Here is a 15,440-nt window from a genome sequence, read left to right on the forward strand (position 1 = left end):
ATATATCTTTTCTTTCATCTTCCCATGAATATTTCAGTAAACAATTTACCTGGTGTCTTGATCTTGTCCATTCGAACACCCATTGCTTTCGCAGCATTTGTCAGGGAACATAGGACGCGGCGGTTATTACGCGCGTGCCGCCCCCCCCCCCCCTCGCTCCTTCCCCTCCTTCCCCTCCTTCTCCTCCTTCCGTCTCCCCGTTCTAGTCCTCCCGCTTCTTCCTCCCTTCCCGCGCTGTCTCCACGTCCTCTTCCCCTTTCTCTGGAGATATTTATGTGCCACTGATGCAGCACCCCTTTGAGCAGTATTTACAGCACGAATTTGTTTCAGTCTTGTTATCCGACGTGAATCCACGTCAAGAGTCACAACATGATATTTATCCTCGCTGACGGCATTAAAAGAACTGCACGACGAATAGCACACCTAAACATGGAGGAGACGGAGGAGGTGCCGTCTCGCAGAACCAGACACACGAGAAAGCGAAAGATCGAAAGAAAAGCGGCAGTATGTTTCCGATAAAGGCAACGTGGCTCCTCTGTGAAGTCCAGGCACAGCATGTATCGAACCTGCACTAAATCATCCAAAACAGTTCAGTAAAATGTTACGAGGCATTATTTTAGGGGACAAAAGTTCGGTGAGTGATTGCGCGCAGGACTTTCCAAGGTTCGCTGATGCAACAAGAGAAGAGTTTGACAATCTGTACAGAAACAAGATATATGGAGACTTTCTAAGGGTTTTTTTCTCATCCAATACGACCTCATATTGCAGACAAATCTCTGTTATATATCTTGAGAAAAATCATCATTGAAAAGAACTAAACATTTTACAAAGTCAGCCGCCGAGGACGTTTGACTCTGGCCCCGATTGGCATTTGTGAGATTTGAAGACTGGACTGAAATCTCGGGAAGCGGCAGGTCTCGCGGGTCAGCAGATCTCGACGCGGAATCGAGGCTTATCGCTGGAGTGGCTTCGGGTCAAACCGGAGATAACTGTGAAGCTGATATGAAGCTTATTTGTCCACCTGCTAAAGTAAAGCCAACAACATGGATGCGTGCGATATATCCTTGATTTTGCCGACATGAATTACGGACAGACACACAGACAGAAAAACACACAGACACAGACAGACACAAAAACAAACAGACACAGACATAGACACGCATACACACAGTCAAAGGAACTGAAAGAAAGAGGAAGCGAGAGAAATCATATTTATTTGTATATGCCCGCTTGTGGCAACGCCACTTTGCCAAGAGCGCCAAATCCATAACAAACCGACTCTGATTGTCTCCTGGTGCCAAGTAGGTGACAGCCTTGTGTCTTGCAAAGCTGCTACCTTTCACGCCCACCTTGCTAGGCCTTCGCTCGGGTGCTCCCGCTCCATATATGAAGTAACTCACTCGCTCTCTCCTCTCTCTCCTCTCTTTCTCCTCTCCCCCCCTCTCTCTCTCTCTCTCTCTCTCTCTCTCTCTCTCTCTCTCCTCTCTCTCTCCTCTCTCTCTCTCTCCTCTCTCTCTCTCCTCTCTCTCCTCTCCTCTCTCTCTCTCCTCGTCTCTCTCTCTCCTCTCTGCTCTCTCTCTCTCTCTTCTCTGCTCTCTCTCTCCTCTCTGCTCTCTCTCTCTCTCTCTGCTCTCTCTCTCCTCTCCTCTCTCCCTCTCCTCTCTCTCTCCTCTCTCTCTCTCTCTCTCTCTCTCCTCTCTCTCTCTCTCTCTCTCTTCTCTCTCTTCCCCTCCTCTCTCTCTCTCTCTCTATCTCTCTCTCTCTCCTCTCTCTCTCTCTCTCCTCTCTCTCTCTCCTCTCTCTCTCTCTCTCCTCTCTCTCCTCTCCTCTCTCCTCTCTCCCTCTCTCTCTCCTCACTCTCTCTCTCTCTCCCTCTCTCGTCTCTCTCTCTCTCTCTCTCTCTCTCTCTCTCTCTCTCTCTCTCTCTCTCTCTCTCTCTCTCTCTCATTCTCATTCTCTCTCTCTACTCTCTACTATATATATATATTATTATATATATATATATATATATATATATATATATATATATATATATATATATATATATATATATATATAATATATATATATATTATATATATATATATATATATATATTATATATATATATATATATATATATATATATATATATATATAATTCTCTCTCTCTCTCCTTTTTTCTCCTCTTCCCCTCCTCTCTCTCTCCCCTCCCCCCTTTCTCCCTTCCTCCTCTTTTTATCCCCTCTTTTTATCCCTAACAGCCACAATCCTCCCTGCCCCCCATTTCCTTCGCCCTCCTCTCTGCTCTCTGCTTCTCTCTTCTGACCAGCAACTCCTCTCGTATACACATGCTTAACATCGCTTCCCCCCTGTGTCATACTTGCCATCGTAAAATTATAATTAGACGAGCAAGTGCAGTCTTTGGCATCGGTTTCATGCGAGTCTGTTACCTAAGCGATCATTCCGTATTTTAACATTGTCTAGTTTATGGTGTGGTGTTCAGAGGTGAAGAATATAGGCCTCTTTGTTGCTATTCTCCTTTTAGTTAACGTTCCTTTTGCTTCGGACCAAAGTGTGAAGAGATCCCTTGCAAGTGTTGTAATGATTCACTTCTGGGTTTGTTTCTCTCTCTTGCTCTTTGTTTGCAAACAACACACGTGTTGGCATAGCAGTTAGTTGGCTCGGTCATAACTCGAGGGGGAGGAGCAGTTTTACCTCATGTTGCGGTGCTCACAGCTGTCCAGTAGTTTCTTTGATAGCAGTAAAGCAGTAGACACGCTTCTCTCGGTGCCTGAGCCATTCTGCATCGTCGCATTTCAGAAGTCCTTCGTCCTGGATGTGTTTATGTACTTGGTAACGGTTGCCTCCACAGCGCCCGACAAAAATGGGCGACTCGGTAAAGACTCCCCGAAGTTATAATGATCTTCCTTGCCGGGTTGATTGTCTTGGAGATTGCTTGACCTGCTCCTGAATTTGCATTATTTTGTTCTTCCCTTCCTTTCCCTTCCTCCCTCTTGCCATCCCCTGCCCCTAGTCCTCCCCGGAGATTTCTTTGTGCATGGTAACGAGTTCATAAAACCGGCAAAAGAGTTTTTCCTTTCTCCGTGTATGGATGCATGTGATTATCCTGCCTGTGGACTCGGGGTGATTCTTTTTTTTTCTTTACGGATGAATGTAGAGTTGTTTCGTTCAAGGCACGGGTATTTTTTCCCTCGTGATGGATAATAATAGACGCAGCAGAAATGATGACAAATAGGTGGTACGCTTCCTTTTTTTATTTTCCCTTTCTTTTCTTTTTCTTCTTTTTTTTTTCCTTTTAGGAAGATTCCCCGGCCGCGCGAACCCGTCACAGCTTGTACTAACAACAGGTTCGACGTTTCCCTCCAAGGAAGCGTTTTTCTTTTGGAGTTTGTAATGGTTTTTGTGACGCAGCTTTTCTGCCGCCGCGGTGTGTCTACGGAGTGTCTCTCCTCGAGTGGTCCGGGACGCTATTATCATTACTTATTTGAAAGGTCTTCGGATGCCTTGCCAAACAGCAAAGATTCTCTTGTATTTTTAGTCTCCTCTCCGTCTCTCTCCCTCTCTCTAGCCCTTCTCTCCATCGTCTCTCCTCTCTCTCCTCTCTCCTCTCACTCTCTCGCTCGCTCGCTCGCTCGCTCGCTCGCTCTCTCTCCAGCCCTTGTTCTCGCTATCGTCTCTCTTCTCTCTTTCCCTCCCTCCAGCCCTTCTTTCCATTGTCTCTTCTCTCTCTCTCTCTCTTTCCATCGTCCCTTGCTCTCTTCATCCCCGCCCACCATCTCTATTTCCCCCTTTCTCTTAATATCCCCGCTCTTTCCCCATCCCCCTCTCTATCTCCATCCCTCCCCCCTCTCTTTCCGTAGTTCCTGTCTCTCGACCCCCCCCTCTTTCTCTCCATCCCCCTCAATCTCACTGCCCTCCGCCCACTTTCTCCATCCCTCACCGTCCTTCTCCATATATTTTCCTCTCCGCCATTCTGCCCTGTATATATATTTATCATATCTGATATACCCATCCATTTACTTGTCCGTCTCTCTATCCTCTTATACGTCCTCTATACCACAAAAGAAACGCCTCCTCGAGTTTCTTCTCATCATCACCATCTGGGGAGTGTAATTCAGCAGAGGTCGTAATGCCGTTTTTTTTGTTTGTTTTTTTAGGAGAGAGTAAATGTCCCACGAACTACGCGAAGAAAATAAATCGCAGCTGATTTCTAATGGCTTCTCGAAGGCTGCGAATTCCTGGAGATAAACAACTGAGCGTTCTGAAGGGGTTGGGAGAAAATGCAGTGCTAAAAGCGAAGGGGGGGTCTGGACATAGAGGGGTTGGTTTCTGTGGCTGTTTTCTCGGCTTTAAAGTTGGATGTCCTTTTAAATGGAGTCTAAGATGGGGACATTACTTTTTTGCGCGGAGTGAATTCGGAAGAATTGTACACGTCAGCTGCGGTGAGGTATGAAAAAGGGAAGATTAGAATGGCTTGTCCATCCCCCTCGCTTGCCTGCCTGTCCCCTCCCCCCATCTCTCTCCTCCTCCTCCTCCTCCTCCTCCTCCTCCTCCTCCTCCTCCTCCCTCCAATCCTTCTTCTCTTCATCCTCCTTCCATCACGCCACCCTTCCTTTCCCTCTCCCTTTCCCTTTCTCTCCCTCGCTGTCTCCCCCACTTTCCTCCCTTCCCACCGAACGCTCTGCAGTTGAAACCCGGAAGTTTGAACTCTTATTTAGCCGAATCTGTGTAGTTTTGATTCTCCGCGGACCGCACAACGCAGCGCCACTATAAAGAGGTTGGATCCACACTTTATAGTACGAGGGACCGTCGAAAGGCCTCTTCTTCTTCTTCCTGTTTCACTTCATTTTCCTCCTCCTATTTTTACTCTCATTGCTCCTGCTCCTCATTTCACGCCTCTTCTCCTTTGCCCCTTTTCTCATTTCCTCTGCTTCCCTCGCTTCTCACCACTCCCACTTTGTTGTCATATCCTCTTCTTTTCCTTTTCTCTCCTCATTTTCGCTCTGCTCCTCCTCCTCTTCCACTGTCCTCTTCCTACTCCACCTCCTCCTTCTCCTCCTTTCTTCTTCTTCTTTTCTTCTTCTTCTTCTTCCCCTGTCCCTCCTCCTCCTCCTCCTCCTCCTCCTCCTCCTCCTCCTCCTCCTCCCCCCTCCTCCTCCTCCTCCTCCCTCCTCCCCCTCCTCCCCCTCCTCCCCCCACCCCTTCAAACCCCTGTCTCACGCTCAATTATTTCATCCTCATTATCTTCTCTCCATTAGTGAATTAGATCTACGGCAAAGGTACACTGGGCGATTTGGTGGTCGGGCAGAAGGGGAAGAGGAGTCATAGAGTATACTCCTCTCCTCTCGCTCTCGCATTCTATTTTCGCTTCTCTCATTCTTTCTCTCGCTTTCATTCTCCCTTGTCTCTCGCTTTCATTCTCCCTTGTATCTCGCTTTCATTCTCCCTTGTATCTCGCTTTCATTCTCTCTCTCTCTCTCTTTCTCTTTCTCCCTTCCTCCCTCCCTCCCTCCCTCCCCTCCCTCCTTCCCTTCCTCTCTTTATTTTCTTTTTGCTCCCCCTTTTCCTCCCATGCATCACCTCCCCTCACCACGACCATGTCCCCTCCCTCCGGTATGTGCTAAAGAAAAGATTATAAATTTGACATGGCACCATCTGGCACTATGCGAGCATTGTTGGGCTATTTGACGGAGATAAAGCCTTTAGAATCTGCAGCCGTGTATCTCGGTGGATGCAGGTTACGTAAAGGACGCTGATATAACATGCAGTATGTGGCTTTTGGAAACAAAAGGGGCAGGTTTATATTATTGATGTCCATATCATCTCTGATCGACGATTACGGTGCATTATTTCTCTTAACTCTTACAGGCCACGTTTGCTTTATTATAAAGAGGGGAATCGATTTTATGGGTTTATTTTGACTTTTAAGGTTGGCGGGTGACTCCTTCAGCTCGACATAAGATTACAAATATTTTAGATTTAATTCAGTTCCGATTCATCCTTCCTCTTCCTCTCCTTCTATCAAAAAGAGAGAAAAAAAGACGGAAAATCGAGTAAGCATCTAAACAGACAAAGAGGGAAAGGGTTGTTATTTTGTTAACTACTTCTTATTTGTTTACAGAAGTTAGGGGCAGACTAGGGGAGAGTGACGGGAATATTTCAATAGTGGTTTTACGAAGAAAGGGCCCGGCGGCATCTTGGCATGTAGAGGAAGGGTATACGCGACGGGCATCTTTACAGAGCGAGAACATTTCAATGCGTTACGGCTGGAGAACCTTCAGTAGAGAGAGCTGGCTCCGGGGCACTCGGCGTTCGAGAAAGTTCGAGAGAGACTGACTGATCCGTTGCGAATACAAGCAAGGCCATATTTCAGGGAGGAGACAGTTGAGCACACTTGCTGACGATGCTGTTGTTTAACGTGTTTGTTTTTCTTGTTTGGCAATCAAAGGACACGGAAGAGAATTTGTTTGCAGATCCGTATCCCAAAAAAATTACTTCGGTCGCGAGTCAGTCTAGTACCTGGCAGCGGGGGGCAGAGGGAGTGGGGCATTATGCCCTGGGAACGGAAGGGGGGTCATTGTGGGTGCTGGTGGCACTGACTAGTTGGCTCAAGATGCCCGGTGAACAGGTGCCAACTGGCCCCGTGCCCGGGCCTTCCTCATGTGACCCCCGCCTACTTGGCCTGGCACCCAGGCTACACATCGTAGCGGTTATCGTATTTGAATGAACGTTTTTTCCTTGTTGCAGCAAAGAAATGTATCCACATTAGATTAATCAGACGGCCTGCATGGTTCAAAGTCATCGGGTAGGCAGCGTAGATAGCGGGTTCGTAGCTTTCAAACTTAGTTTCAGGATTGACAAGTTAGGACGGTGAGTGTCCTGGGGGGTAGGGGAGGGGCGTGGAATGCGTAATAAAGTATCACGGAGATCATATAGCATACCTCCCTCTCCTCTTCCCCCGCCTTACCTCCTTTGTTAAATTAGTCGCCGTCGTTTCGTATGCTGCCGCTCCTCCACCGCGGTTGGAATCCCGTTTTGCAAATCCCTCGCAGCTGTTTTTTGTGTGTTGAAGCGGTGAAGTAAGGAGCGGAAGGGGAAGAGATTTCGGTCAAAGGTGTATGGATGCAGGATAATCACACGCATCCATACACGGATGTATAGGAGTCTCCGTTCCCTGTGCCGTTATGACTCGTGTCCTCGTTTGTATCGCGAGTCTCATATCTTCATATCTTATATCCATTTTGTCGCTGGCAACTTGCTCTTACTCAGGAGAACAGCAAAGGAACGTATGGATTAATACGGTGCACAGTAGTCTTGTAATCTTAATAGACTTTCAGCATAACACACTTTTCAAGTAAGTAAGCGGGGTGCCATAGACGTTTACACTCTACATTCAAGGTAATCGAGAAAATATGTGGAGATACCACTAAATGGGTGTGAATCAAGAAAAAACAGGAAGAAGGTAAGAGAGAGAGAGAGAGAGAGAGAGAGAGAGAGAGAGAGAGAGAGAGAGAGAGAGAGAGAGAGAGAGAGAGAGAGAGAGAGAGAGAAGAGCTAGTGGTTGGTGGTCTGTGTCCGATCATTTCCCGCCATGGCCTCCTCGTGTCTTCTTCAAACGACTTCTTCCGAGTAATTACCGTGTCGTTTCTCTCTCTCTCTCTTCTTTCTCTCTCTCTTCTCTCTTTCCTCTCTCTCTTTCTTTCTTCTCTCTTCTTCTCTTCCTCTCTTCTTTCTTTCTTTCTTTCTTTCTCTCTTTTCTTTCTTCTCTTTCCTTTCTTCTTCTCTTCTCTCTCTTTCTCTCTCTCTCCTCTCCTCTCTCTCCTCTCCTCTTCTCTCTCTCTCTTCTCTCATTCCTCTCTCTCTCTCTCTCTCTCTCTCTCTCTCTCTCTCTCTCTCTCTCTCTCTCTCTCTCTCTCTCTCTCTCTCTCTCCTCTTTCTCTCGCTTCATTACTCTATTTCTCTCTCATTCTTTCCCTCTTTTTTCGCAACTTTGATGTTTCTCCTTCCACCTGAAGAGCAGTGTTGCATTTCTTTTTTGAACAAACTCTATTTTAAGGCTGAAGGTGATCTTGGTGCTACGACCGCTGTTCCATCTCCTCCTCGTCTGTTTTCTATTTTTAGTGTTTATGTGTTTTTTTTTCTGTTTTTTTTTTCTGTCATTTATTAGCTCCCGTTTTTTTTTTCTGACCCAACGACAAAAAAAAGCAGTAGGTGGAAAAAGTATGAGGGAAAAAAAAGGGAAAGGAGTAGAAGTAGAAGAAGAAATAGAAGAAGAAGAAGAAGAAGAAGTAGAAAGATGGAAAATAAATGAATGGAGAAAGGGAAGAATAATATGATTTAAAAAAATATCAGTTTGTTGCTGATTTTATTTTTTCCAGAAGATAATCGGGAAGTTAGGATATAAGTTCCCAGTTTTCCTCCTTTGCCTTTCGCTCTGCTTGCGGAAGTCATGCTTGTGCTCTCTTATCTGTAAATACGGCGCGAGAAGCTGCCTCTCGCCGCCTCTCGAGCTGGCTGCGAGCACTCGCGGGACGGCCGCTTCCTGATTTGCTTTTTGATTTGTTTCATTGTTGTTAGTGCTGTTGTTGTTGTTGTTTTTATTATTATTATTATTATTATTATATTATTATTATTATTATTATTATTATTATTACTGTTATTATTATCATTATTGTTGTTGTTGTTGTTATTATTGTTGTTGTTATTATTACTGTTTGATATTATTGATGGTTTATCATTGTTAGTTGATAATTGGTTATTATGTGTGTTATTTACGCAACTCGGTTAACATTAGCGTGGTTACTTATGCAAGTGAATTCTCCTGACGAGTCCAGTTTCTCCCCTTGGAGACTGCGAAGAGTGCAGACCCTTGTGCCCTAGATCACAGCAGTGGTGTTAATAGTAGTTATTGGTTTTGAGAAGGAATCCAGTTGGTGCGGTGTTTGCGCCCTCCAGTCGGGTTGCCGGCTGTCCAGCTGATCGCTCAAAATCGACAATGCGCCTACCTGGGAAATTCTCTATTTACCGATTTGGTTCAATCCGTGATATTGCCGTGTACAGCCCGGGATTATCCTGCGCGACCTGAAAAATACAGAGTGTTCCCTCCTCCCCTCCTCCTCTCCACTCCCCCATCCCCCTTCGCAAGTTAATATGCCAACCCACCCCACACCCATCCCCCCTTCCCTCTCCCCCTTCCATCTCCCCACGCCCCCCCCCCCAGCGAGACCCGGACGGATTTATTTCGGATTTGCATGCAGTAGTAGCCGGCCTGACCTTCGACCTTTTTCCCCATTTATTTCCTCTCTAGTAACGTTATTTTGTTATGTATCAGCTGTGAGTATTTAATTACGATTTGATTACGATATTCTTTTTCTGTTGTGAACTATAAGCACAAAGGCGTATGTATCTTGTTATGAGTTTATTAGCTGTGTTGAAACACTTGGAAATCCTGTGCGTTACTTTAACCTCCTTTAGTACACAGTGCCTCCACAATCATGTTGTATTTTCACACCTAATACAGAGCGCTAATTACACTGTGCAATGAAGAAGTAACTAGGTAACTGGCTTATTCACCCCCCGAGCCATCCAAATCCCTTGGCCGCGCCCTCCTCACGCCGCGTCACGCCCGAGGCATCCGCGCGGTGTCGTCGGGAAGGGCTTATCGGCGCCCTCGGTTCTCGCCTCTCGTCACGGCCGGACAATGGACGCGGAGGAGGCGGGGATCGGTCGGACAGCCGGGTGGTCGCGTTGTGAACGGGCGCTGAAGGGGGATATCGGGGACGAGGTTTGATTTGAAGGTGTTTGGGTGGATGTTTGAGAGACAAAAAGAAAGAGACATAAAAATTATTGGCAACAGAACGTGGGCGAGTGCATAAAATGCAACAGATAAAATTAAGACTGAAAAATATAATTAAAAAAAATACAAGTGCAATGAAAATGTCTCTCAACTCCTGCAAGGCAGACTGGCAGTGTCACTCATCAGGATTGGTGCAAAAAGACGCCGTAAAGACGCGGTTTCCACGCCAGTTGCGGCGTCGTTGCCCGCCACCATTGATGGTACTTGTTTGCGATGATTCAGGAGAGGCTGAGTCGCCCGTAATGGGCCTTTCCATTAGTAACATATTGTGGGTTTTATACCTACTGCAATATGTTCCTTTCTCCGGTATGACTAATAGAACATGCTTCACACTTAAAGAAGTTGGACCATAAATATTCACGGATGTTTGTTTAGACAGTATAAATGATTTTTTTTCCTCACGTCAGGCAAAAGAGGATGAATTATTTTACGTGCAGAAGCAATTTCCTAGCCTAGGAAACTGGCGTGAAATTGCGTCCAGGAGATGAGCAACGAGGCAGGTGCGTCGCCGTGCTAAAGCTGTGCAGCGAGCGGCGTCCCCGGTCGCGGACACACACGGAGTGAATTAGGATGTTGGGGAGAAGGGAGAAAGGGATACAGGGGGGCAGCGGGGGGGAGGAATTTGACCATAGGAGTAAAGGGGGGATGAGAAAAGATGGGCAATTTAAATCGCACAGGGTTGAGGGAAAGGGGATCTGAATTAGACCAGATTTTGAGAGAATATTGGAGGTAGCCCGACTGAACGGAAAGAGAACTTGATGAAAGCATCTCAGTGATCAAGAACCGAGCAGGAACTACGGGGACTGGATCTTTACTCTGGCACCCGTTGAGTGGGTGAGTGTGACAGCACATTTATTGCGATACTCACCGACGCGCTCTCTCTCGCTCTCCTTTCCTACCTCCTCTCCTTCCTCCCTCCTTTTCTTCCCTCGCCTGAACCTCCCTCCTCCCTTTTCGTCGCCTCCTCCCTTCCTCCAGCTCTCTTCATTTTCGAATCAAGCGGAGGGCGAGAGGAAGCGATCTTTGGACGGACGTCGTTCCTATAGACACGTCTAGATGTCATCCTTCCAAGTGTCGCGCAAATAAGTGGAAGAAAATCAGATATGCTACGGTTCCTTCCACCCCTTCTCCTGCATACCCTCTCCCTTTGACCCTGCCTTCCCTCCTGTATCCCGGTCAAAGGACCTAGGGATCGCCATAAGGAGGAGGAGTAGGAGGACGAGGACGAGGAGAGAGCATACGGTGGACCCTGACTCCCCTCCTGGGCCGGTGCCAAGGGTGCCAAGGGTGCCGCCGCGTCGGGCTGCCTCGCCTATGCTCGGGGGTCCTCTCCCCTGCCGTGGAAACCATCCCACTAGACCTGGGGTCATCGCGGAGGGGGGAGGGGGAGGGGCGTTCCACCCTTGGGCCTAGAGGGAGCGGGACTCAGGCTATGGCAAAGGGGAGGCGAGTTTGGGTGCGGTGCGAAGGGAGGAGGAAAGGGAGGAGAAAAATCGTGGGAGAATAACTGGAGTAGATAGAGAGAAAAATAAAAATAGAGTAAGGAGTGGAAGAAAGGAAAATGGAAGGAGGAAGCTGTGATCGAACCGGCAAATGAGGAGGGATGAAGTGAAGAATAAATCAGAATGAAATTGAAGAGAGAAAATGTAGCTTGGTTTGCCAAGTAAAGAGTGGGAGAGAGAGAGAGAGAAAGAGAGGGGGGGGGGGGAGTTGAAATGTTGACTTCGAGATTGTCTTCAGGAGAGTACTGTTGTTGTTGTTGTTGTTGTTGTTATTTATTATTATTGATATGGCTGTTGTTTTATTTTTATTATTTCATTATTATTATTATTATTATTATTAATGGGTGATTATTATTAGCATTATTATTGAATATAATCATTATCATAATGATAATAATGATAGTAATAGTAATAACAATAATGATAATCATCATCATCATCGTAATGCCAGTGTTATCGTCATCATCATCATCATGATTATGATTATGGTTATTATTGTCATGTTTCGTTTATTTTATTTAAGAACTAGATCTATTATTGAGTTTTTGAAGTCGTCCTGTCATTTCGACCAGTAATCCCACGTTTGAAAAAAATTGCTTCGAAAAAATAAGTGACGGAAAAAACGCTAAGGTTTAAAGGAACTCGGCCGAAGTTAACGTCAGTGTAGAGTGACAAAAACCGTGAGACTAAATGACAGATATGAATTTAAGAACTATATGAAGAGAAAATAGAATAGGGAGGTAGAAAATAAAAGCGTTAGAACTTGTAGGATTTTTACGCCGATGGAAATACAAGCAAATGTTCTCGTACGTTTGTCATGCGAAGGAGGAAAGAAAATTGGTTTCGTTGCAAAATTGTTTTGCTTGTTACAAACCTGTTCTGCTTTCACTTGAACTAGCGCTGCATCGGATTCAGGTAACATAGGTTCTCGTGATACAACGAAGAGCAAATGTTTACTTTAAGCGAAAGAGAAAGAAGGATGGAAATACGATAGTAATAAAGAGTTGTGATGGGATAGAACTTCGGTTAAAACTTTTCATTGATCTCTCTCTCTCTCTCTCTCTCTCTCTCTCTCTCTCTCTCCTCTCCTCTCTCTCCTCTCTCTCTCTCTCTCCTCTTCTCCCTCTCTCCTCTCTCCTCTCCCTCTCTCCCTCTCCTCTCTCTCCTCTCCCTCTCTCTCTCTCTCTCTCTCTCTCTCTCTCTCTCTCTCTCTCTCTCTCTCTCTCTCTCTCTCTCTCTCTCTCTCTCTCTCTCTCTCTCTCTCTCTCGCGTAAGAATGAAGCTGGACACGTGTGTTGGAAAGGTGCGATTGACAGGTAATTACGAATCTTTCACCATTAATCCCACTGACCGACAGATGTTGGCAGACGAGGCATCGGCCCTATAGATTTGTTTAGCCAATCGTGCTCCCGACAGGTGCACAATTTGACCTTTTCCCGACACGTGAGCGAAGGGAAAAAAGCGAAACTGGTCGGGCGCCAAGTGTGAGCTGGCGGCGACATACCTAAGATGGCTCAGCGCGCGTCGAAGGATTTGTTTGCGAATTATTAACGACCACTGGATTTCCTCCCCCCTCAACGCTGGGATAACTTACCCTGTCCTACTGCCGCCTAATTTTCGGTTCTTAAGATTAAAAAAAAAAACAGAGAAAAGACCGGACTCGAAGGTCGGGGTTATTGCCGTGACAAACAAACGAAAATATTTCCCCCGTGGCTTCCGAGATACCTTTGAGGTGTTAAAGAGAGTGGCTTTATCAAGAAATAGACAAGACGGACACATGGCTTGAGAGGGAAGATAGAGGACTGAATCCGAGACGGTGAAAAAAAAAACCCGCAATGGATGAGGACGACGCAGTATAACAGAGACGAGATAATTAAAACTAGTGAAGAGATGGGAGTAAGTTACGACGGAGGGAAGGCATCTGCTGCCTTATCAAGGGAGGAGAGAAATACATGTGAGAAGGAGGATTTATGAGAGTGAGAGTAAGTTTAAGAGTGAGACACACACACACACACACACACACACACACACACACACACACACACACACACACACACACACACACACACACACACACACACACACACACACACACACACCACACACAATCATTGAGTCTACCGTAAGGAGGCGGTAGAGGTTTCAAGACTGAGATAAGTATATTATCTTCTTATCAGGCTTCCTGGTGAGCAAGTGCTTGTGGGGAGTTCGCTTTAGAGAGGGGGTGAGACCATAAACGATTATTTGTTCCTTTTGCTTGCCTTATATTTGCGTACAGAAAACAATTAGAAACACAGGTACGCACGCAAGCAGGAGGGAAAAGAGGATCGAGGAGGACCAGTCAGTGCCTTTCGTAAAGCGAGATAAGAGATAAGAGCGTTGGTGTTGTGGCAGCCACTTGCGAAAGGAAAACCTGGTGGAGATAAGGAAACCTATATTAAAGCTGGATGAATTAAATCTCGGATTATCGATTTGATGGATCAGTAAGCGTCGGTGTGGGAATTTGTGTTTAGAATGATTTATGTTCGTTTTTGTTTGTTGTTTAGTCCGGCTGATGTAATCATCAGAAGTTGTAAAATGATGATAAAAGACATTGATTTATTGCCGCGGATTGCAAGGTTGAATTGCACGGGGGTCGGTTAAAGACGCGAGATGTGGCCGGTTGACAGAAAGACTGACAGACACGCAGACGGGACAAAGCGTTCGAGACTTTCCGAAGGCAGGTGGAGGAAAAAAGGAGGGGGGGGGGGATTCGCATATCTCGCAAGTTTTCCCTGATCCGCGCCCCTGGGGAGGGGGGGGGGTAATGAGGAGGGGGCGAGAAGCCGAGAATCACGTGAGCACAAAATGGCCACCGGACGGAACTCACGTGTACTTTATCTTCTTTGCGTGTGAGGTTTGGCTTTTCTTCCATCACGAGAGGACGACCAATTCTTGTGTGCGGTGCCGTGATATTCTCTCTCTCTCTCTCTCTCTCTCTCTCTCTCTCTCTCTCTCTCTCTCTCTCTCTCTCTCTCTCTCTCTCTCTCTCTCTTCTCTCTCTCTCTCTCTCTCTCTCTCTCTCTCTCTCTCTCTCTCTCTCTCTCTCTCTCTCTCTCTCTCTCTCTCTCTCTCTCTCTCTCTCTCTCTCTCTCTCTCCTCTGGACCCCCTTCGAAGTCTTCCTTGTCGTCGGATTGAGATATTTGATGGAATGAATAAACAAATTTTGAGTTCGAGTTCCTTTTCCTTCTCCATTTCCTCCCATTATTCCAATTCTCCTGCTGTGAATGGCTTTTTTTTCTCTTTTTTTTTAGGTGGTTCTCGTGACCCCCAAAACCGTGTAATAGACTTGGGTAATTTATAATTCAGTTTTCGGAATCCCGTTCTACGGAGCCATAGTCACCCTCTCTTGTTTGGCGAAACGGTCAGAAAAGGTCAATTCAGCTGGCTTTGCGTGTCGGCGGGCGGGTCACGTGATATCAACCAGGGATCCTTTCCAGAGAGACGTTCCGCGTGCGCCCTACGCGGACCTTCGGCTCCCCCCCCCCCCTCTCGTGCGATTAGAGGGCTTGAGGCCTCTCGTGGACTGGCGAGGAGGCGGAGGGTGCAATAAAAGGCGAAGGTTTACTTCAAGAGGGAAAAAGAGGGAAGGCGAAATGCAGTCGGAAGAGGAGAGAAAAAATGGGATACATTTTTGTCGTGTTTTTATCACTAATGCGTTTTATTATAGACACGTGGCTAATCCGTTCGTCTTGGTTGACGGCGTAGAAACCCCTTAAAGCCCAGGATGATGTCTCTTGGTTGGATATTTGTATGATATCAAGGTTTAAATATTATTTATATTATTCAGTTTCCTGAGAATACTTATGTACAATGGGCTGATGATTTACAAGTATTTTTGACCAACATAACTATGCAAATAAACAAACATTTGTCAGTTAAACATAAAAAAGATAATATATTTTACAAAGTACACATATCAACAGTATTTATTGTATGAGAAATAAATAAAAGTAAACAAGATATTCGTGACTAGGCGATTTTCAGGGGAAATTACGATATTACTACATGTTAGGGGAGACTACGATATTACAACAAA

The 15,440-nt window shown here is 46.0% G+C and overlaps 1 protein-coding gene across 2 annotated transcripts in view; it reads left to right on the forward strand.

The window, feature by feature from the left end:
• Positions 1-2,685: 2,685 nt before the first annotated feature.
• LOC119595840 overlaps positions 2,686-15,440 on the forward strand; it is a 52,090-nt gene continuing 39,335 nt past the window's right edge. For both annotated transcript variants that reach the window (XM_037945030.1, XM_037945031.1), the window contains exon 1: positions 2,686-2,878. In XM_037945030.1, coding sequence (XP_037800958.1) covers positions 2,701-2,878 — 178 coding nt within the window. In that variant the 5' untranslated portion in view covers positions 2,686-2,700. The remainder of the gene's footprint in view (positions 2,879-15,440) is intronic.

Source organism: Penaeus monodon, chromosome 36 (genome assembly GCF_015228065.2).
Source record: "Penaeus monodon isolate SGIC_2016 chromosome 36, NSTDA_Pmon_1, whole genome shotgun sequence".
In the NCBI taxonomy this organism is placed as follows: Eukaryota; Metazoa; Arthropoda; class Malacostraca; order Decapoda; family Penaeidae; genus Penaeus; species Penaeus monodon.